General features: G+C 34.6%; 2 protein-coding genes and 1 pseudogene across 2 annotated transcripts; 1 reads left to right on the top strand and 2 right to left on the bottom strand.

Moving 5' to 3' along the window:
* Positions 1 to 1,149: 1,149 nt before the first annotated feature.
* Positions 1,150 to 5,248, top strand: LOC114190956 (zinc finger CCCH domain-containing protein 30). The gene is made up of 2 exons (XM_028080052.1): positions 1,150 to 1,372; positions 2,474 to 5,248. The coding sequence occupies exon 2, from the start codon at positions 2,578 to 2,580 to the stop codon at positions 4,684 to 4,686; it is 2,109 nt and encodes a 702-aa protein (XP_027935853.1). The 5' UTR covers positions 1,150 to 1,372; positions 2,474 to 2,577; the 3' UTR covers positions 4,687 to 5,248.
* Positions 5,249 to 9,965: 4,717 nt separating this feature from the next.
* Positions 9,966 to 12,575, bottom strand: LOC114190915 (annotated as a pseudogene).
* Positions 12,576 to 16,365: 3,790 nt separating this feature from the next.
* On the bottom strand, positions 16,366 to 19,300 carry LOC114192387 (putative disease resistance protein RGA4). The gene is made up of 2 exons (XM_028082093.1): positions 16,680 to 19,300; positions 16,366 to 16,588 (listed from the first exon to the last, which is right to left on the bottom strand). The coding sequence occupies exon 1, from the start codon at positions 19,245 to 19,247 to the stop codon at positions 16,698 to 16,700; it is 2,550 nt and encodes an 849-aa protein (XP_027937894.1). The 5' UTR covers positions 19,248 to 19,300; the 3' UTR covers positions 16,366 to 16,588; positions 16,680 to 16,697.

Below are 19,300 nucleotides of genomic sequence, written 5' to 3'. Positions count from 1 at the left end.
TATACGAATTATTTTAATTATTATCGATGTATATTCTATTCTAAAGATTATTTTTCAATTTTATAAGTATAATTAGATTTAGTTGAAAAAATATTATTTAAAAGCAATTCAGTTTTTTTAAATTAATGTAATAATTTTATATCAACAAATACTTATCTTAAAAGCCATTTTCAAATTTCATTGAATGTAATTCTGCTTAGTTTTTTAAAAGTTAAATTCATACAATAATTCAATTTCATTTTTAAACAATTCATTTCAATTAAACACTAATTTGGTTTTCTTGAAATATTTTTAAACAATCATATTTCTCTATTTGTTGTCTTCCAACACACCTACTAGTGAGATTGATTAACATTTCTTTCCATGATATCTATGATCTCATCTTCCACATCAACTCACCTCCCCCAAACATGATCTTTTATGTTTCCATGTTCTTCCTTAAACATATATTTTCTTTCTCACCATGCTTAACAACCCTAATAACAACTCTTTATCATATTTTTATTTGAAAATGTTTACTAAAGATCATTCATTACCAAATAACAATTTAATTCAAAAAATGAAAATTATGAAAAAACAACTACTAAATACAAAATTATTTCAAACAAATCAAATCACCTTATTTTATGAAAATACCCACCAAGCAACAACACTACTAATAATAATATGCAAGAATCAACATCACAAGAATGCAAATTGGATAGTTGTTAAACAAATGTTATAAGTTGATATACTTGACTTGACCTAAATTTGGTGTTAGACCTAATTGGTAAACACATATCAAAACATGCTATTAGTAGAAGATTCACCTCAATCAACAACAACTGAAATATAACTCCCTAGGAAAAGGAAAGGTGTAAAAACACATACACAAAACAAAAGTACACATCCATCCCCAAAATTTGAAGAGAATGACGATCGTACCCTTGGTGCAGTGACAAGGCATGATGTGATTGGGAAATAAAGAAAGGCACAAAGGTGAGGTGCAGTGCAAGAATAATGAACCCGTAACTCTCCAGTGCGCTTAGCCTTTTCCCCTTTTCTTTTTTCCTTCTCTCTTTTTATTGGTTTGGCGATTTTATCCGAACAAAAACAATTACGTGGGAATTAATTAATTAAAATAATAAAGTCCCTTTTTTTGGTTTTTATTTTATTTTCTATTCAAAGGGGCATAGGAAATGGAGAGAGAAGAAGAAGAAGAAGCTCTCCTCTGGCTCCTCTTTTCTCGCGATCGTTTTCTCTGTCAAACTATTTTCCTCTCCAAGTCCCAGTTTTTTCTCGGAATCCAAATACCCTTTTGCTGAAACTCCCTTCTGCTGAGATCTACCCTCTCTCACACTTATGGGTTTCTCCTCTGCACTCAACAAAACTGGTAAGATTCACTTCCATCGGAGTTCAGATCACTGTTCAAGTTTCCTTCTTTTTTTCCATCTTATGTGTTTTTGCTGCTTTGGTTGTACGAGACCCAAAAAACTGTTTTTCACTTCAATTGTGTTGCTGTTCTGGGCGATTTTGTTCCTTTTCACTTTCCTTGGACCGGCTTTTTTTTATTTTTGTTTATTTTTTAAATGATGATCGTAATTGCTGTAATGCAAATTTTGGGTCGGTGTTTTCATTTCTACTAATATAATTCTTTTTTAACAGACCGTATGTGTTTTTAGGAGACAATCTTTGCTACCCTATATGTAGCAAAGGTCCTTTTTGAAGTACTGATTCTTAACCACTGGGTAAACTTGAATAACCCGTGTGAGTTGAACTAATAGTTGAGTTTCAGAACTTGTTAGATGGTGGTTTTATGGGTTTTTTTTTTTCATATATAAAAATGGGTGGCGGAGGTATTGTTAAAAGTTTTGTCTTTTTGTTTGATCATGAGTTTATTTTCTCCTTAAGGGGTGCTTGAATTGTTGTCTGTTTTTGTTGGTTCAATTTCTGTCTGTTTGTTGACTGTGTTTTAGATGACACAATCTGGACTTCAATTTTTGTTGTATCTCTGTTGCCATGTGCTGAAAAGAGTAGAGAGTCCTTAAGGACTTAATCTTGTTTGGAATGATGTTCTTTTGTGGGGCTTCTGAAAATCTGATTTTTTCTTATGGCGGATTTAATGTTGACTGAGGTTCACTGGGTCGATCACTGTTCGATTTACATGACATGACCTTTGTTTAATAAATGGGTTTCTCTTGACTCTAAACTATGTCCTTTGATATATTCAGTTTCTTTCTTGTCTTGGGTGTGTCCTAAAATTGGAAAACCATTAGCATTTCCTTTCTTCCCATTTAGAAGTTTAATTTGATAAATAATTACCTGCATATCTCATGGAAACTTCATGCGTTTGGAAGTTCAGTAACTTAACTTTTTGTCATGAGGGTTTATGTATGCAGTTTGGTGCTTACTTATTTTGCTTTTAATTTCAAATAATTTAGTAATTGATCTTCAAAGTTTAACTTCAACAAAGCTGTGTTTGTTTTTTCCACAGGTAAGTATGCTGTAGATGAAAGCATTTGGAGAGGTTAAAGTCAGTGCTGTTACCAACGCTGTTTGCTATTTTTTTTAATTGCATCTCAACCCAGAAGCCGCATAATGAACCACTTGACCATTGAGACCGAGGATTCTTTTGCAAGCTTGCTTGAGCTTGCTGCTAACAATGATGTTGAAGGTTTTAAACGAATGATTGAGAGGGATCCTTCCTGTGTAGACGAGGTAGGACTATGGTACAGTCGGCAGAAGGGGTCTAGGCGGATGGTCAATGAGCTCAGAACCCCATTGATGGTTGCTGCTACTTATGGGAGCATTGATATTTTGGATCTGATTCTTTCACTTTCTGGTTATGATATTAATAAACCTTGTGGCCTTGACAAGAGCACTGCTCTTCATTGTGCTGCTTCAGGCGGTGCTGAAAATGCTGTTGATGTTGTTATACTGCTTCTAGCAGCCGGGGCTGATCCAAACTCTGTTGATGGAAATGGTCATCGTCCTGTTGATGTGATTGTTGTTCCTCCCAAGCATGAATCTGTTAGAAGCAGTCTTGAAGCACTTCTTCAAACTGATGACTCCATTGCAGTGTGTAATCTCAGGGTGATCACAGCCCCATCAAATGCATATTCTCCACCATTGTCAACTTCACCAGAGAATGGGTCTCCTTCGGCACCCGATTTCCAATTGAAGTCAAAGTTAAATGATGGCTTTGTTTCTTCTGCATCAGAGAAGAAAGAATATCCTGTTGATCCATCCCTTCCTGACATCAAGAATAGCATATATTCAACAGATGAATTCCGGATGTATTCTTTCAAAGTTCGACCTTGTTCACGTGCTTATTCACATGATTGGACAGAATGCCCTTTTGTTCATCCTGGGGAGAATGCTCGGAGAAGGGACCCAAGAAAGTACCACTACAGCTGTGTCCCTTGTCCTGATTTTCGGAAGGGTGCTTGCCGACGCGGAGATATGTGTGAATATGCTCATGGAGTTTTCGAGTGTTGGCTGCATCCAGCACAGTATCGTACTCGTCTTTGCAAAGATGGGACAAGTTGCTCCAGAAGAGTTTGCTTTTTTGCTCACACTGCTGAGGAGCTTCGGCCATTATATGTTTCAACTGGTTCTGCTGTACCATCTCCTCGTTCAAGCACATCTTCTGCTATGGAATTTGCTGCAGCTATGAACATGTTACCTGGCTCTCCTTCTTCAATGTCTGTCATGTCTCCTTCACCGTTCACCCCACCCATGTCACCCTCTGCCAATGGCATGTCACACTCATCCGTTGGATGGCCCCAACCAAATGTCCCCGCCTTGCATCTTCCAGGGAGCAATCTTCATTCCAGTCGATTGAGATCTTCATTCAATGCCAGAGATATTCCTATGGATGAGTTTGACATTTTGCCTGAGTACGATGCTCAGCAGCAGCAACAGCTCCTTAACGAGTTCTCTTGCCTCTCTAAACAGCCTAATGCTATGAACCGCTCCGGCCGCATTAAAACCCTTACCCCTTCAAATCTTGATGATCTATTTTCTTCTGAGAGTTCATCACCTCGGTTTGCTGATCCAGCATTAGCTTCGGCTGTCTTTTCTCCAACACATAAATCAGCTATTCTTAATCAATTTCAGCAGCAGCAAAGCTTGCTGTCGCCTGTGAACACAAACTTTTCTTCTAAAAATGTTGAGAATCCTTTATTGCAGGCTGCCTCATTTGGGGTTCAAGCATCAGGTAGGATGTCTCCGCGGAATGTGGAACCTATTTCTCCTATGAGCTCTCGGATTTCTGTGCTAGCTCAACGTGAGAAGCAGCAACAATTCCGGAGTCTTAGCTCCAGGGAACTTGGCTCCAACTCTGCTACTGTTGCTGCAGCTGCTGCTGCTGGGTCCCCAGTGAATTCTTGGTCAAAATGGGGACCCTCCAATGGTACATTGGATTGGGCTGTCAATGCTGATGAGTTAAGGAAACATCGTAGGTCATCTTCGTTTGAGCATGGGAATAATAGTGAGGAGCCTGATTTCTCATGGGTGCAGTCACTTGTTAAAGAATCTCCAACTGAGTTTAAGGACAATTCAACTGCAACTGTCTCAAGTGGTGCAGCAGCTGGATCCTCCAGTGAGGTATCAAATATGAGCACACAAATGGACTCTGTTGATCATGCCGTGTTAGGAGCATGGCTTGAACAAATGCAGCTCGATCTTGTGGCTCAGCAAAATTAAATAAATTTTGCTGATCCTGAGGTAGTCAAGCAGAAAAGTTTCAGTTGAGATTAGAATGCTTTTATTTTAATTTTTGTTGTGCTGATGGAAGAAGATAATAGTAACTATGAAAGGAAGCAGAAGAGGAAATTTCAAATGTAGTGTTACATGAGTAGCTTAGGAAGCTCACAAAACCACTGGGTAGTATTAATGCAACTGCTCCCAGTTTTGGCTTGCCCATAGAGTCAAATTTTAGCTTCACATTCCAGTCCCTCAACGAGTAAATGTTCTGTTTTTCTTCCTTTTTCATTTTGGGGTAGAAAATTACAAGGGTCATTGGAGTTATAATTTCCTTGAGACTCCTTTTTGGTCCAGTTTTGGGGATGAAAATACAGGATGTTGGATATCATATTTTTCATGTAATTTGAAATAAATAATAGTGGATATGCTAGGTAGTGGGTAAGTCAGGGATATTGATACTTGGGTTATGTAACATTCAATTAAAGTTTGTTGCTGTATTAATCCTAATGCCTTTGTTTTTTTCTTTTTTGCTTTTGTTTTCTTATTCCATGTTCATTCCTTACGTGAACTGTTCTGAATTTCTAAATATCCATGGATTTTTAATGTGCACAGGTTTCAATTATATTAATATGTTTGCTTGGATTCTCCCTTTCAGAGTTTAGATATCCGCAGACATTTATATGTCCTATAATCTTGTGGCGGTATAAATATTGAGACTGGTTCAACCCTTTTGAAGTTCAATGACACAATTTTACATTCAGTACACAAGGTTTTATTTGGAAAACCTCTTTTATAAACATAAATAGTAAGTTTTACAGTTTAGCTAAGTTAGATGGTCCGTTAGCCATAACAAAAGTTTTGTGGAATTAGCACATAACACGAAAGTTCAGTAACTTACGCTATTACAGTCTCTTGATGTTTCATGTGACAGGTACAAATGTGGTCATGTTTATGCGTGATCAAGTTGGAAATGATCTTACGCAGATATCCAAATCAATGACAATAAGTTGGTATTTTTTGATGGAACAATACCCAAAAAGTTAAGAGGTAAAGTGCCCTTTAATCTCAACTTATCCCAAAGGAATTAAGTAACTAGCTCCACAACCGCATGATCTCCTTTTGACAATTTTTTTGCCCTGATCATCATCATCTTGATGATATGTTCTCCCATTTATTCCTCCTTTTGCAAAAGGAATTAGAATGCTTTAACACAGTGTTCTCTTTTCAGTAAGATTTTTATACTCTTCTCACAAAACGTGTTTGTACCTTTAACACAGTCATAGTCACAACTCACAAAGCAAAGTTGTCTTTAGTTGATAAGGAAGTAGAAAAAGAATTTACACGGTCGATTTTCATTTTTTTTTTACCCCTTCTGAATCTCTCTCTTTCTCTCGGCATTTTCAGATGTCAACATTGCTTTAGTTTGCTGTGATGGTAACCATTCATTTTAGTTACAGGGTTACGATTCTCTTTTCTCGTGTACTTGTTTATCACATATTTATTGTGCAAAAGAGTTGTATCTACTTAGTATTCTTATTTATTGCAAAACAACAAAAAAAAAAACTATAACCATAAACTTCTGAACTCAATGTAAACAAAAGTAACTAATGCCAAACTAATTGAGTCAACTAAAATTATGTAAATGTTTCTGGAGGATTTAGTCTGGATCGATATTGTACTCCTGTTTGCAATTAAATATACTTAATTTGAGCTCTTTTCCATTGATCAGCAAACACGCATTTTTTAATCTAACTCCGGCACACTTAGGTGTCAGTGAATAAAATCAATTTAATGTAGAAATTGTTAACTACGTGAACTAATCTCACTCAAACACTTAACGAATTCAATCTATTTTTCACTAGGATTTCATTAAGAATCTTTCTTATATTTTGATTTCTTTTGGTTGTTAGATAATAATTCAAATGGAAACACACCGACAATGGGTGAAGTGTATTGTAAAGATGATAAAATCCAAAATGGTACCTGTGATTATAGGAGAAGTTGCAATAAAATAACAAGAACATCAAAGTAAATTTTAAAAAGTAAATTATTAAGGAAAGGAACGTAAAGAAATTTATAACATAAATCAATGAAACAATGACTCAAATCACAACAACTAATATTAAATTAACCATTTTTTCTACTTTCGACATTTCTTAAAATGTGTGTATTGTTTCACAATTTACCACCTTTGTAAAATACAAAATAAACCTATTTATATTTTTTAGTTTTTCCTGTATAGTTACATGATTTTGAATTTGAAATTTAAACAATTCACATGCCTTTTTCTATAATTGTCTACCTTAAACGGTTTTGGAGTCCACACATCTTGAACAGTTAACACTCATTAAATTTTCATAGTTGTTGTTGCTTTATTCTCCTTCTCAATTTACTTTGACCCTTTGCTTCGGTTAACCTTTTCTTGATCAATGTTCTAACATGGGGTAAAGAACCTTTTAGCATCAACTTAGATCATAAGAATTATTGCATTACGTAATTGATAGAAAACATAAATAGATATAGGTTTATAAGATGTATTTAAAGTCCTTCACAAGAAAATCCAAGTTAAACTTTCTAAATAAAATTATTCCTGCATCAATTAGGAGGATTTATTTGATACAAAAATTATATACCTAAGCAACAACTACTCATTATCCAACCCTCAAGAGTCTCACCACTACTTATCTCTTCCACCTATAATACCATTTGCTCACGTATAACATACTATAATCGTAGGTGGATAAACCACAACTACAACAAACATAAAGAGTAAGCTAGAGCAAATTTAAATCATACTAGTTATAAAAATTAAAATCAATTCAGAATAAGCATTCATCCTTTCACAACATACACATTATACTTAAAATGTCTAAAGTTCATTGCAAACAAAGTCTTCATGACTAATTTATACACAACTAAACATCTGACTCTACCTCCATAAAACAAGTGTATATTGAGTAGTATATGAGACCCTTTACACCTGTCATCACTCTCCCCTGCCTATTAGGAGCTATAGCTATATATCATGGTTCGGCCATTTTCCTACCAAAGAGTATGACATGGTAAATTTTATATCTATAAGATTCAATCTCTTAGCGAATCTACAAATAAGAATCTCCTTTGACTCTCAGTACTAAGTATCTTTCTCTATGTGAGTTCAATACTAGCATAATCATGATAATTTCACTTCAACTCTGACGTTAATACATGTTGGATCTCTTGGCAAGTGTACCAATAGTCAACTGTAGTATAATGATTTTGAAGTAAGAGTGTCGATCCCACAAGGAGCGGATTCAATTAAAATAAATAATTATCTCGGTCAGCGTATATATATCCATTTCATTCATCATTGATTGTAATGATAATTTTGCATAAAAGTAATACAATAAAAGCAGAAAGTTTAGAAAAAGTTCAATAAGAGAAACTGAGATTGAATTTCATCTATCTCACTTGTCTGTAATCTGGATAAATATAAATATATAACATCTCAAAATACCAATATTGATGCAACACCCAAAAATCATTTATATTGATTTCTCACATATAAAATTCATAAGATTAATACTGTGAATATTGATTCCTCACGTATTCAATAGATTTATCCAACATTATGTTCAAGTGTTATAAGCAATTGATATATTGAAATCTATTCCTAGCATCGTAATACATCAAGTATCATTGTTCAGATCAAATTTTAGAAATACGTTTCAGTCATATCTAAAACTCACAATCAAGAATCTATTGATCAGATATAATCAAGTATGAAGAACAAAACAATAATACCAATATTGAGTAGAAACATAAATGCTATATATAAAAGGGAAGAATTTATATCAATATCTGTGTTGCTCACGTATAATCATACGATCATCGCAAAGAAAAGAAAACAAACAACACACCAAAAAGAAATACTAAGGTAAGCTAATGCATTTAAAGAAAAATAAGGAAAAGATAATTTATAAAAGAAGAAGGGATATAAAATTTGTAGGTTTGTCATTCATGAAATTAACAATTTTTTCTCATTTCTTCATATATCAACTTCTCAATTACTCATTTAGTGAACATTTTCTTTACATTCCAATATAAAAACTCACAAAATTCACACTCTCAGTTAAAAAATTTAGCCCCAAACAATTCACATTCATAAAATCATATACTAGGTGCCAAATCGCTAAACCCAATAGATCAAACAACTATTTGCCTAAGGTCAAATTTAAACTTCTTAGATGTCACATGCAGTAGGACAAAGATTGATTCAAGAAAAGAACAAAATATGAAGTTACTTTTTTTTCACAATTTTGATCGATTGGTTGTGTTGACCTTTACACCAGGAGTCCTAAGGTGGACTAAGATCTTTAAAGAGATGAAATACGGAGTCAAAATCTTAGAGTGAATATAAAGAATGTTTACAAGATATGTTTTAGAAAGATAAGGTTTTTATAAAATGAAATTCATTTTAATAAAATTTTATTTATAGTTTAGCTTTTTAATAATAAAATATTCAAATATTATTTATAAAACCATATCTAATCTTAAACTATTTTATAGATCTTCACAACGTTCTCATTGTTAGTCCTTATTGCTTTACATCTCAAAGTCGTTGTCAACAACCTTCATGTGATTATCTTTGACAACTTACTGATACACACATGGTGAAATACATCACCAACACTTTGACAAGGTAGACTCCATTACACATATCAACAAAGTTATTGCACAGGATAAGAGCTAACAACACTAACCTCTATCATGCAATTTCAACTATGCTCATGCCAAACTACTTCACTTCATTCCTTGATTAGAACCGTATCTCTGATATCATTCTTGGTAATAATGCAATAGAAAAAAAAATATTTTTCTAGCAGAAACACATTCACAAATAAAAATATAAATTTAAATAAAAACATATAATAAATTTAACATAGTTCAACTTCTCGAACCCTGGTCCCCAAAAAAAAATATTATTATTCAATAAATTGTCACCGTTATAAAATTTTTGGAGACCAAACCAAAGTTACAAACCTTCTGGTACAATTTTTATGAGAAAAAATTGAAAACTTCTTCCCAAATTTTTTAAAATCTTGACATACAAATAGCCAAACATATATCCAATATATCCAATAGACACGTGAAGTTATGGTGACAACTCAAATAGTTCATATTCTATCTCCATTATTTTTAATATTGATATTAATATGTGGGAAGAAGAAAATCCTATAGAAAAAGAAATTGTTCATAAATAATAATATAAAAAAAAAGTGAAATGGTTGGAATTAGTATACCTTGAACTTTTGAGTGTTATTAGGAGAATTATTTTTCATTTTCTGATTGATCATCACAAACAAGTTTGACGTGAGATATGTTGTGCCAATCTTGTCCAACCCCTGGCCTGTATCTTTTCCATAATTCAGGAGAACCAGTGACATCTATCACTTTTAGATTGATGAGACGATGCATGTTATGAGGGAATGACACCAGATTTGGACAATTGACAACTTCAATTAATTTGAGGCAATTTAGGGTTGGTAGCCAATCAGGAAGCTCCTCAAGATTCATGCAATCCATAATGATTAAGGATTGTAAAGAGTTGGCAGATCCTTGAAGCCACCGAGGCAATGTCACTAGACTTGGCAACTCTTCAAGAACGAGAAGCTTCAACCTTAAATCAAGGATTTCGTTGCTAAGGCCCATTGACAATTCTAACTTGTTACACTTGATAATCACTAAAACCTGTAAATTTTTTACGGCATCAAACCACACCGTCTTTAGACTTTTACAATCACATAAAGACAATCTTTTCAGAGTGGGAAGTAGTATTCCTCTGAACAAGGACTCAAAATTATCACAACATAAAAAGTATAAATCTTCTAAAGAAGTCAAACTTGCAATCTCTTTTTCTGGACAAGCAGGTTGTTTGGTGGTTATCCTCAGGTGACGGAGGCTTATTAGATTTTCTAGTCCTTCGGGTAACTTTTGCAGTTTTATGCATCCAGCAAGGATTAAAGTTTGCAAATTTTGAAGTTTGCAAATTGAATCAGGGAGTTTGGTAAGGTTTTCACTTTTCCCAAGGTTGAGTAATCTTAAATGTTTCAACTTTCCGATACGGGGCGGCAAACTCTCGTATTCAGAAAAATCTAAGTGTAAAACCCTCAAGAATTTGCACCTTGACACCAATGTATTCAAGAAATCTTCATTATCAGCTCCATTAGGAAAAGAGATATATCTCAAACGTATGGGAAGAAAAGCTTGACCAAGCAAATTATTTTCCGAAAATGTCAAATGATGGGCATTCATGTATAATTTTGAATTGTGGTTATCTATTTTTTCATACTCACCTTTCGCAATATATATTGCAAGATCAATCACCAAATCATGTAATTTAAACATGCAATCACCCCCAAATTCTTCATATTCTGAAAGAAAAGATCTTGACCATAGCTCATGCAACAATTGAATGGCAACATCAATCGCTGATTCACTTGCCTTTGGTGGCGGAAGAAAACCAAGTGCTCCCCAAAACAAACAAACTTGAGAACCTAAAATTCCAGTGTCCTTTGCGTAAAGAGAGAAAAAAGCAAAACATGGTTTTAAATATGAAGGGAGTTGATCGTAACTTAGTTTGAGAGCAGGCAAAATGTCTTTTTCATTTTGTTTTAAATTCCAAATCTCATTGTCTCTTACACTCTCCCAATCTTTCTCATCAACCCTCGAGAACAGTGAACTCCCCACCGTTTTCACGGCCAATGGTAATCCCCCACATTTTTTAACTATTTCTTCCCCAATTTCTAATAGTTGTGGATGCTTTTTCTCATCTCCATATTCGAAAGCATATTTCACAAACAGGGAAAGAGAATCCTTTTCAGAGAGGAAACTAAGAAGGTATGGGTACGAGGATTTGGTGCGCATGAAGGTAGCTATTGAGTGGTTACGAGTAGTCACTAGGATTTTACTACCTTTAACACCCACATCTATTACTTCCTTCAACTCTTCCCATCTTGCACGATCCTCATTCCATATGTCATCCAACACGAGCAAGAACTTCTGCCCTTCAAGTGTGTTTCTCAAACGAATTTGAAGTTGCTCCGTCTCAAAGCTATTGAAGTTTTCCCGAGATGGGTTTGGAGCAGAATTCAGGATTTTAATGAGCACCTTCCTAAGTTCAAAATCATTGGAAACACACACCCACATCTTCAATGGAAAACATGCATCAATTGTGGTGTCATTAAAGACCAACTTAGCAAGTGTGGTCTTTCCCAAGCCTCCCATTCCCACAATGGGAATAACCGAGAGACTTTGGTCATCATCATCATCATCTTGCACAACAACTTTTATTATTTCTTGTTTATCATGTTCCCTTCCTATAACATTGGAAGGGTTTACATAAGAATGAGTCAGTGCACCACACGTGTATCATGGTCAATGACTTGAAGGCCAAACATGCTTCTTTGAGCTGCAAGTTTGGCCAACCTGGTGTTAATGTCTTGAATGTGATGCGCCATTCTAAGACGATAAACAACAGGATTACTTGATGAGAAGAAACGGCGTACCTTTCTTGAGCAGTTACCGTAGGTGTTGACAACGTGTTTCCGCAAGCCTTCGCACTCAAAATCATCGACTATGTCTTCGGCATCAGAAAACACGGACGTGATCTGAATCAGCCATTCGCTCAGGGCACTGCTCTGCGGATTCTTTTTCTCAGCATCTAAGAGCACACCTTTGATGAGTGCCATAGTTTCTTTCATCTGTTGAAGATCCTGGTGCACACCAAACGCTAGAGAAGCTTCTTGAAGGGCACTAGAGGCAAGCTTCCCTAGGAGCGATTCTGCGGAGCTGAAAAGAAGCGATTCAGCCATGAGTTTTAGGAATGGAAGAAAGAGTAATGCAATGGGAAGGGGTGTTTGAAGTTTAATCATATATGACATAGTTATGATATTTATACTGTGACCGAGTAATAGAAATGGTTCTCATGCATTGCCTCCTCTTCGGGAAAGGTATCACTTTGAATTAGAGAGTTGTTTTCTTTATTCTGCATGACTTGTATTGTATGGAACTTCTGGACTCATCAATGTCGAGTTGGAAAAGTTGGTAGCCATTTTTTGCTGCAGAGATGAATCTGTTGGAGAAATGTCTCATTAAACAGAAGCTTAGAACATTCTTTGTTCCTTCCTTTTGCCTCGTCTGAGACGTTCGGTTTTGGATAAATCATGATGATTCATGTTCTATCTTGCCTATGCTATGCTTCTCTCAAGTTCCATTCCATACACACGCAAAGTCTATTCCTGTGAAATTTCACCTGCTAGCTACCAAAGTATTTATGCCTTTTGCTTTTTATGTAAATCAACAATTGTGTGTGCTTTTTTATGTACATAGATAATTTCTTTTTAATATTTTCTAAGTTCGTTAGCTAGAAATAGATCCAAATTTTTGTTCTATAAATTTAGATATCCATATATCATGTAAGTTCTTAATCATTAACTAAGAGAATCCGAAAAAGGTTCACAATATAATTAATTGAGTACTCTACAACTTGTAACATTAATAACTATGTAGTTATAATTTCATTTAGTAACAAAATCGTAACACCTTAATTGGAGATATTGATATCAATATGTTTCTTTTGTAATAGATTCATTATACTATACTTATCGTGACAGTACATTTCTTTCATCACAAATTTAACACATATCAACCTTGCCATATTTTAGACATAATAATATAAACATTTTGTTTGGTTATAACATATTTATTCTGATAAAGTAACTTCCAAGTTTTTGGTATATGTTGTCTTGGTCTAGGAAGAGGCTTGAAGCCTAATTTAACTAACAACAAAATTTGTGTTTACAATATCATTGGTTACAAAAGGCTCAAAGTCATGTATCACCCACATTGTTCCTCCCTCTATCCAAACTCGCTTTTACGGTTCCCAATTTAAGTTCATGGTAAGCAACTAATTTCATGAGAAAATGTTTCCCATTGGATTAGGTTGAAAGTATCAAGTAAAAATGAAAATTCATTCAACACTGTTTCTGAAGTTATATCCATGTAAATTTCAACCACAGTGATCAATGCCCCCAACTAATTGTACACGAGAAAAACCTGAAGTATAAAAAGAAATGTGAGTCAAACGAAGGTCCTCAGAAAGAATGTAAGCCTTAAGGAGCACTATTGTTAGAGAAAATACAAATAAAATTTTAAAATATTTCGAAAGATTGTCATTAAATTTTCAAAAAATTAGTTGTAAAACGTCATTTTTTCTTCTGTAATGATCTTACTAGTAAAAATAGGAAAATACTTGAAAATCTTATGACTCTTTCTCATCGTGAGGTAGCCTTACCCAAAAATTGAAACAAACATTAGAGTTAAAAACGTAAGTGAATTGAGCTTGGTCGAGCTACATGTAGTCACTACTACATATATTAGATTTAATAACATTTAAAAAATGTTGGTAAAGCTTACAAAAGTGTTAGATTTAATAACATTTAATAACATTGCAAAGTAACATTTTTACGCATATTGTATATAATGCATGTTACTTAGTAATATTTATATGTACTATTAGTATCATTTTCGAAATTGTTACATATTAGCATCTTTACTATCATTATATAAATGTTACAAATTTAATATTTTTGTAATTCTTTAAAAATGTTACCTATCATTTTAAAAAATGTTACTTATTAGCATCTTTATTATCATTACAGAAATGTTGTGAATTTAATATTTTTGGACCATTTGAAAAATGTTACCTATACTTGTAATAAAAAAACCCAATATTTGTCAAACAAATAGAACATAGCAAAAAAAGTTAGACCCGTCTAATGTTACATCATCCAAAATGGCATGCCAGGTAGAAAATAGACCCTGAAGTTGCAAAATCACTCACCACAATACGAATTGTAATTGGGACTGGATAAATCTGCATGATGGAAGAAACCTGTCGGTCACATGTCAGTAAAGTAAACACTCATTAGAGATGATCAGGACAAAAATATTTCCCAAACACTAACGAATGATATATAGGATCATAACAATAGAAGTAACAATGATATAGATGATTTAACATGGGGAGTCGCTGAGATGATATATCAGATACACTACGAACGGTGAACGGTTAAAAATTCAGGTCTGAGTCTAAGTCTCACGTTAGCTAAAAATTATAAAGTAGAGTACTATATAAGAATAAAGACCCATAAATCCATTGCCTTAAAGTTTTGGGTTGAGGTTTCATCGATATTATGCCTCCCCAATCAAAAACCCCTCCGTTAACCTAGCACGAACTACATCAGTAGCATCAATAACAGCTATACCAATGTCTGCCTTCTTCAGAGAAGGTGCATCATTCACTTCACCAGTCATTCCACAACTTTGTTTCCTATCTTGCAAGCATTTCACAATTTCACCATACCTGTGCTCTGACCACTAATGATCCATAACTTATTTCAAAGTATTTCAAAGAATATGATAGAATCTGTGATTGAGCAATTCTAATAACTCGATAAGCAAACCAGGAAAATACTTCCACCAAGAATTCATTCAACACGTGATTTAACAAATTCTCCCTAGTAAAAATAGCAGCATTTCCATTATGCCCATCGAAGATCTGTGAACCAGAAGAAATCATTCACATGCACACCGTAAGCAACTTTATAAATTACACTAATGCATTCGGATAAGTAAACATTCAATTATACCTTAAAACATGTATAGAAGGTGTTAGTAATGATGAAGAGTGTGTGAGTGAGCGGTGATAGTGGCTTTTTATCTGATGAATTGCTCTGAGCGAGTGACACCTTCTTACATATTTAATAAAGGAAAAATGGCAATTGTAACCGGCATGATCATAAGTTCATGGTATTTCTTTTCCCGGTTAAAGACAGTGATATGGGTCAAGGACAAGAGGAGGAAATTGAGATGTGCTCTAACCCAAATGAGGAATTAGCATACCAATACATTCAGTATGTGAAACCCAAAAGGAAGGAGAAGCAGCCAAAGTGGATAAAAGATCATGTGGTCAATAATCCTAAACGCAATAACAACAAATCCTGAAGAAAGAAAATAAATTTTGCTAGATTTTGCGGTAACCATATTCAATATTATGCTTTTGTATTTTCTTTTAGATTTTGCAAGTTAATTTTCTACAACAAACTTTATATGCCTCGTTTTTGGACCAAGAAGGACAATGAAAATAATTCCTCCATCATCTCTGTTTTCTTTCTGTTTTTTCTCTCTTGACCTTCTCTCTTTTCTAGTTGCTATCAAACACTTTAAGTTATATTTGATTTTTCTTATACTCTTGCAATGGAGTATTATAAGGTTTTGGTTAAATTCTTGCTTTGAAATTTGTAAGTGTAATTGGGATCAAATGGCATTTGAGAGTGATTCATGTGTTGTACAAATTTTCACGTAATATTATTCTCTGGTTGTCTTTAGACAATGGTCGTGGTTTTCTTCGGTTTTGAGATTTATATGTTATATGTTTGTGTACCCTTATTTTTATCTTATTTATCTGTTAAGGTAATTTTTCGGAATAAAGACGAAATGTTCTTAATTGATGATGTGTTTTCCCTGACAATTTTATCAAAGATATTTTACGAAATGTTTAACTTCCAGCTACATTTATCGAACAAGGATCTCAAGAAACATTCAAAGCATGATAATATAGATATTCTTCTTCTTGATTTGACGTACACTTATTGTTAATATCACTATTATTTAATATTGACATGGTAACACCTTATTTTGTATAAAAGAAAATATTGTTAAGAGAGCTGAAAATGAAAAAAAAATGCATAAAATTATAACATATACAAATTTTATATGTAAATAGGATATTCTCTAGCTTCATGCTAAATATCAGTCCATTGTCCTTTTTGAGGTGGAAAGATCCACAAAGTGGTATAACCTGCACAAAGAAGAAAATCGCCTCTTTTAAAATTAAAAAAGAACTTGTAAAAAATAGCTATATAGAAAAATCAAAAGGCTAAAATTAGCACCTTCAACATTTGGCTATGTTATTCGGATAAATCTTCTTCATCATCTGAATCATCAATGTCAACTTGTTTGATGTGTGATATCTTGTGCCAATCTTGTCCAACTTTTGGCTTGAATCTTTTGCGTAATTCAGGACAACCAGTAATGTCTAATTTTTCAAGATTTGTAAGGTGATGAATGTTATCAGGGAGTGACAATAGTTTTGGACAATCGCTAATTTCAAGTACTTTGAGACAAATTAGAGTTGGTAGCCAATCAGGAAGTTCACCAAGATTGACGCAATTTCTAATTGCTAAGTGTTGTAAAGAGTTCGCAGATCCTTGAAACCACTGAGGCAATTTGACTAGTAGTGGCAAGTCAAAAAGAAAAAGATACTTTAACTTTAACTCGGGGATTTGGCAGCTAAGGCTTTCCAACTTGTTACAATTGATGATCGTTAAAGCCTCTAAATTTCTGATGCAATGGAGCGACACAGACTTTAGATTTCCACAGTCAATCAAAGTCAAAGTTTGAAGTGTTGAAAGTTGTACTTCTTCGAACAATGACTCCAAATTATCACATTGAGTAAAAGATAAATTTTCTAAAGAAGTGAAATTTGCAATCTCTTCTTCTGAAAAATCAGTTTGTGCAGTGGTTATTGCCAAGTGACGAAGGCTAATTAGATATTTTATTCCTTTGGGTAACTTTTGTAGCCTTATGCATCCACTAAGGACTAAAGTTTTCAAATTTTGAAGTTTGCAGACTGAATCAGGAAGTTCCTTAAGTTTTTCATTCTTTGCAAGACACAGAAATCTTAAATGTTTCAACTTTCCGATACAGTGAGGCAAACTCTCGTATTCGGAATATCGTAAGTCTAAAATCCTCAAGTATCTGCACCTTGACACCAATGCATTCAAGAAATCTATATTGCTCCCCCCGTCACGAAAAACAACAGATCTGAGACCGGTGGGGAGAAGATCTTCACCATAAAAGCTATTTTCCTCAAATACCAAATGTTGAGCATTCTCTGATATTTTTGGATTGCGGCGATTTACTCTTTCAAACTCACCTTTCCCAATATATACTGCAAGATCAGATACCAAATCGTGAATCTCATAGACATTATCAATCCCAAAGTCAAGATCATCGGAAAGAAACGATCTCGTCCTTAGTTCACACAAAACCTTATTGAGAACATCACTCATTGATTCACCTTCCTTTGGTAGTGGAAGAAAACCAAGTGAATCCCACACCGTAGTAAGATCATAACAAAAAATATTAACATCAAATTGATAAAGGAAAAAAGAAGTGAAACATGGTTTTAAATACGAAGGCAGTTGATCGTAGCTTAGTTTGAGAGCAGGCAAAATGCCTGTTTCATTTTTTTGTAGATTCCAAATCTCATTGTCTCTTACAGACTCCCACTCTTTCTTATCAACATTCCGGAACAATGAACTCCCCACCGTTCTCAGTGCCAACGGTAACCCTACACATTTTTCTACGATTTTTTTCCCAATCTCCAATAGTTCTGGATGTTTCTTCTCCTCTCCATCTTCAAAAGCACATTTCACAAATAGAGACAAAGAATCCTCTTCAGATAGACATTCAAGAAGGTACGAATTTGAGGATTTAGTATGCATTATGGAAGCTACTGCATGGCTACGAGTGGTCACTAGGATTTTACTCCCCTTTACATCCAAATCTATTATTTCCTCCAAATCATGCCATCTTGCAGGATCCTCGTTCCACACGTCATCCAACACAAGCAAGAACTTTTGATCTTCAAGTTTATTCCTCAAATGAATTTGAAGTTGCTCTGTCTCAAAGTTATTGAAGTTTTCACTAGTTGGGCTTGGAATAGAATTAAGAATTTTGACGAGTAGATTCCTAAGTTCAAAATCATTAGAAACACAGACCCACATCTTCAAGGGAAAACATGCATGAATGTTGGTGTCATTGAAGACCAACTTAGCAAGTGTGGTTTTTCCCAAGCCTCCCATTCCCACAATGGGAATAACAGAAAGACTTTTGTGATGACCATCTTGCACCAAAAGCTTTACTATTTCATTCTTATCATGTTCCCTTCCAGTAACCTTGGTAGGGTTTACATAAGAATGTGTCATTTCTCTCACGCGCACGACACGCATATCTTGATTAATGATTTGGAGGCCAAACATGTTTCTTTGATCTGCAAGTTTGGCCAACCTGGTGTTGATGTCTTGAATGCGATGAGCCATTCTAAGACGATAAACAACAGGATTACTTGATGAGAAGAAATGGCGTACCTTCATTGAGTGGCTACCGGAAGTGTCGACAACGTGCTTCCGAAGGGCTTCGCATTCAAAATCATCGACTATGTCTTCAGCATCAGAAAACACGCGCTTGACCCGTTTCAGCCATTCGCTTAACGCAGTGCTCTGCGGAGTCTTTTGTTGAGCATCTAAGAGGACACCTCTGATGATTTCCATAGTTTCTGTCATCTCTTTTAGCTCGCTACGCACACCAAGCGCCAGAGAAGCTTCTTGAACGGCAACAGTAGCAAGCTTTCGTAGGAGCGATTCTGCGAAGCTGAAAAGAAGTGATTCCGCCATGAGTTTAGGGAAGAAAGAATGCAATTGGAACTTTGGTAAGTAGAAAAGTAGAA

This window comes from Vigna unguiculata, chromosome 7 (assembly GCF_004118075.2).
Source record: "Vigna unguiculata cultivar IT97K-499-35 chromosome 7, ASM411807v1, whole genome shotgun sequence".
NCBI classification, from domain to species: Eukaryota; Viridiplantae; Streptophyta; class Magnoliopsida; order Fabales; family Fabaceae; genus Vigna; species Vigna unguiculata.
Note: the sequence above shows the minus strand (reverse complement) of the source record. Positions and strands in the feature narration are given on the sequence as shown.